Source organism: Urocitellus parryii, chromosome 4 (genome assembly GCF_045843805.1).
Source record: "Urocitellus parryii isolate mUroPar1 chromosome 4, mUroPar1.hap1, whole genome shotgun sequence".
NCBI lineage: Eukaryota > Metazoa > Chordata > Mammalia > Rodentia > Sciuridae > Urocitellus > Urocitellus parryii.
Window position 1 is genome coordinate 16,372,920 of NC_135534.1, and position 5,002 is coordinate 16,377,921.

A 5,002-nucleotide genomic window follows, 5' to 3' on the forward strand; every position below is an offset into this window, starting at 1 on the left:
AATACTGATAGATAGATGACAGTCTTATCCAACAAATATCCTATTTTATAAATGAAGGAATTGAGGTCCACTTCCTGGACATTAAGGAATGATACCCCATATTAATAAACATTGCTGAGAATCTTGTGTTTATAATTTTATTCTCTAAATATAATTGCTTAAAGCACATGGTGATACTGACCGATCAATCACCGAGAAATATAGTTTATGGCAATAGAGTATTCTTGATTATTTTCTAGAATTTTATTTTGAAATGTTAGGATATTTCCCAGCTGTATGGTACCTATGAGTCTATAGTCCCAAACAAATCTTGAGACACAATTGGACAAACACAATTGGATATTTGAAGTTGCGTGGGACCAATAATTCACCAGTATTTGTGTTAGTCTTAAGAAACAATTGTTCTTTGCTCTAACAATGATTGTAATGGACAGCAAATAGAATATCCCATTTTATGTTTTGAAACATTATATTTTCCTTTTATGTCAAAATAAGCAAACAGAAAAAAAAAATTGCTTGAAGAGGTTTAAGTGAGACCTAGTTTAGGGCAAGGGCTGTCTCCATTAAGATTTTTTTTACTCACAAAATTTTCCAATTATATTTATCATTTGAAATGTTGTGTTTCTTTTTAAAAATTAATATGAGGTTTCTAAATTATAAATAGTAAACTTATTATGTGTGCCTAATTTGAGGATATTTGGGAAAATTTAAAATGTTGCTTTTTGATCTAAGTAAATTATTCAGAAAAAAATCTATTAAAAGTTGTTGTGGGGCAGGTCACTCAGAAAACACACCAAGTCCCAGTTTTGTCCAAATTGAAGAGTCTTTATTTAGCTGGCTGGCCAGCAACTGCTCCCCACAGGACCCATAACTGCAAGGAACAGCCCTGAGCCTGAGCATTTTAGGATTTAAAGGCAAAAACCACACCTGGGTTGAGGTAGCTGCAAGCAAGCAAGTACAGAAGCTGAACTGGGCAATTAGCAAGACAATGCAATGGGTACCTTAGTATTTCCTGGGGGAATTTCCAGGTTGGCATAGCAGCAAGCAAGCAAAGGGAAGTGGGTAAAAATGACCCTAATTGAGTACAAGTTAGATAATGGTTACTAATGTCTAGCCTATCAATCTCTGACAGGGTACATTGCCCAAGAAAAATGGAAACCAAAGAGAACAATTTTACAATGTATAAGAATTGCTATTTTGTGTTTCCAGGAATGTTATGCTAGGTAAATGTTAATGTGTACAGATGTGGGGCTTTCCCATGGGAGGATCATTTCCTACATGATATGAAGTCTCAGGGTAAAATGGAGTTTGGTCATTGCCCATATAGCCTGGCCCATAACAAAATGTTTGCAATTATCTTTAATATACAAAATAAACATATAGCATATCTAGTCATTTGTATACCACAATAGTAAAATACAGCAACTACTGTATAATGAATTTGATCCATTGGTTAGTGATTTTGCTTTTTTACTTTCTATTTCAAATTATTAAATTTTTTGGCCAATGCTGTCTTCTTTACCTAAAGCTACCAGTACTGGGCTATTTATTGACTGCATATGACTTTTATATTTGGATAAAAGAAGTGGTTGTTTTTTAGGAGATGGATATCATTGAAGGATGAATCACATACTTTTGTTGTTTTTACTCACAATTGTAAATAAACAAGAAATAAGAAGATACAGCTTATCTCTCATGGAGCAGTGTGTCAGTTGCAGATGCCATTAAAGTTAATGATTATTATTAATATGATTAATAGTATTATTATTAAAGTCATTTTTGACTACTTTAATTCAAGAATAGCTCAATTTAAAGATACCACTGGCTGAAAAGCTTTAAAACCCTGAACGCTATTTACAAATTCATAACATGTATATATGTGTGTGTGTGTATAAACATATATACACATACATAAGTATGTATGTGTGTGTGTGTGTGTGTGTGTGTGTGTGTGTGTGTGTATGTATGGTTGGTACTTCAGTTATTAGAAAACATTTTCAAAAACAGCATGTGTCATCTCACCCTTCTTCAGATACCTATGTGTTACCACAAATGCATCCCTGCTGCTTGCCACAGTCAGTTCAGCCTTGTGTGGCCTGGCAGCTGCCCGGCCTCCCTGCCACACCTCCTGCCACTCTATCCTCAGTGGATTCTTCTCTTCCCACTCTTTACTCTTTCATTTCTCCACAGTATGTCATACCCACCTCTACTAAGAAATCTCATCTGTCCCACCCTCCACTTACCCTCCTTCTGGTCTCTGTGTGCAGCCTCCTTAGAGAGGGATGCTCTACCTGCTACTCTGTGGTTCTGCCTGTGATGATCACTCCCTTTGAAATACAGGCATCCAAGTCTGTCCATCTGTCAGTATGTGTGTGTATCGTATGTATGTATAAACATTCATAAACACAGAGGAATTGGATATTTATGTGTCCGTGAGGTCAGGAGTCATTTTTATTTTGTTTAACATTATATTACCTTGTCATTCAGAAATTGGTTATGAAGAAATAGGTTATGTCTATTAATTTATATTTGACCAAATTTGCTTCTAATTACTGTTATGCTTTTGTCCATCCAATTAATCTAAGTTCAGCAAAAACCTACTGATGAATAAAATAATATTTCTTGATCTATTGCAAACAGGGGAATGAATACATGCCAGAGGGAACCATGGAGTGTCTCATCTGAACATGAAGATGTGGATCTAGCTTACGATTTGTGGGGAGGATAGAGTCTAAATTGAATTTAAGTGAAGCAATGTTTTAATATACTTATTGCAAAGCAGGGCTGCATGTGGAGGATCCATACCAAGTCTAAACCTGAAAGTACACACAGAGTCCTGCTTTCCGAGAAACTACAAAACAAACAGATGTGAAATGTTGAAACTGAAAATACTCAATCTGCGGTTCTACATTTGCATAGAAAATTGAGATTTCCCCGGTTCAAAATGACTGGAAACCTCTGGGCAGAGTTCAGATGTTTCATCTTGCTGATGTGATTTCAATTAACTAATTTTAGGGAGTCTATGGTTTTATAGAAACAAGTTTTTAGTGAGTAACAAAATAGGACTCACTCAACAAAAGCAGTAGTGCTGAATCATTAGAGCGTTTGTGAGTCCAGGGAGGAAATATTATTTTCCTGTTGCATTTACAACTGAATTGATGTGACTTTTCTGCAGGACAGAGCACAGGTTAACAGAGCAAGTCATTTTTATTCTCCCATTTCATACTTGGAGGACAATTATTTTACAGTACAGTTGAACTTGGGGTCTTGTTAATGCCTCTCACGTCCTCTGTTTTGCAACTGCTCTTCTCAAAGCTCCTTTCACATCCTGGTTCCTCAGGCTGTAGATCAAGGGGTTGAGCATGGGTGTGACCACTGTGTAGAAGACTGCAATGACCTTGCCCCCAGCCCTGGAAGACTTGGACTGGGGTCTCATGTACATGAAGATGGCAGTTCCATAGAATAAGGCCACCACTGTCAGGTGGGAGGCGCAGGTGGACAGTGCCTTGTACCTCCCAGAGGCTGAGCGCATTCTGAGAACAGAGAGAAGGATCCGGGCATAGGAAACAACAATGAGGAGGAAAGGGATGAAGACAATGACAATACTGAAGATGAAAACAACCAGCTCTGTGAGTGAGGTGTCCGTGCAAGCCAGCCTCAGGACAGAAGGCACCTCGCAGAAAAAGTGATTCAGGACATTGGGCCCACAGTAGGGCAAACTTAAGGTGAGGACATTGATTACCATGGAACTCAGGAAGCTACTGGACCAAGAAATGGCTGCCAGCTGGACACAGGTGTTCCGGTCCATAATGACAGTATAGTGAAGCGGATGACAAATGGCTACATATCTGTCATAAGCCATGACACCAAGGAGAACACATTCAATCATTCCAAAGGAGAGAGAGAAGTACATCTGCGTAGCACAGCTGGAGAAGGGGATGGTCCTCCTTCTCCCCACCATGTTGGATAGCATTTGTGGGACATTGGTGGATGTGTAGCAAATGTCTAGAAAGGACAGATTTGTGAGGAAGAAGTACATTGGCGTCTGGAGACGAGGTTCTATCTGGATAATGGTGATGATGATAATATTCCCAACCACTGTTAATAAATAGAAGAACAAGAATACAACAAAAAGAATTAGCTGTATCTTTGGCTCAGATGAAAGTCCTAGGAACACAAATTCAGTCACAGTGAAGTTTATTTTCATTTCATCCATTTTTTTTTTCAGGCCACCTTGTTTTCAAAGAATCATGAGCATGATTGAAGACAAAATTAAATGCCCCATATATCAGAGATTAAAAATGAAAGGTTTGAGAAAGTAAGGAGAACTCTTAGTCTGGGATTGAAACTTGAGGACCTGAGGTTTATTACAAATGGAAAGTTTTTCTTTGGGTTTTGAAAGCCATATTCTGGTGAGATGAGAGTATCAAATCCAAGTCTCAATGGATTTTGGCAGATATTCTTTCCTTTCTAGAAAAATAGTTTTCTTTTGTTTGTTCATAATCATTCCAGGCACTAATCAGTCTTCAAAGCCTTACTCACATCTCACATCCTTCAAAACTATCCCATTCCCTTTTGTACTTGCACCTAGAAATAGAGAAGCAACATGCAACCTTCAAGGAAACAGCATCTAAAGCATGGCCTCATGTGCTGTCCCAGTGATTGACAAGTAAAGGCAGGACCGCAGCCTGAGCTGCCTCTGTGTGGTCCTGAGGCACCTTCTTGGGCTCAGGCACACTGACCACCAGAAGAGCAAAGACTGCACCCCAGCAAAACCAGTCACGAGATGCACTCAGTGCCATTTCCCATCTTCCCCACGTTCATGCTATGTGATCTGAGACAGTACCTTCGTAATTAAAATCAGAATAATGACGACCAATTTTGTTACAATTTTAAAGATTAAATGACATCAAATGTTTAAAGAATTTTAAACAATGTCTACATGAAGGAAGCATTCAGAAGTAGCATCTGTAATTAATAATCCTAATAACAAAATCTGATG

General features: G+C 38.1%; 1 protein-coding gene across 1 annotated transcript; it reads right to left on the reverse strand.

The window, feature by feature from the left end:
* Positions 1-3,280: 3,280 nt before the first annotated feature.
* Positions 3,281-4,216, reverse strand: LOC113195082 (olfactory receptor 2G3-like). Its single transcript, XM_026406474.2, has one exon. It carries the CDS (start codon positions 4,214-4,216, stop codon positions 3,281-3,283), a length of 936 nt encoding a protein of 311 aa, XP_026262259.2.
* Positions 4,217-5,002: the final 786 nt, after the last annotated feature.

Coding starts and splice junctions, on each gene's coding strand:
- LOC113195082 (XM_026406474.2), bottom strand. CDS start 4,216: ATGGATGAAATGAAAATAAACTTCACTGTGACTGAATTTGTGTTCCTA.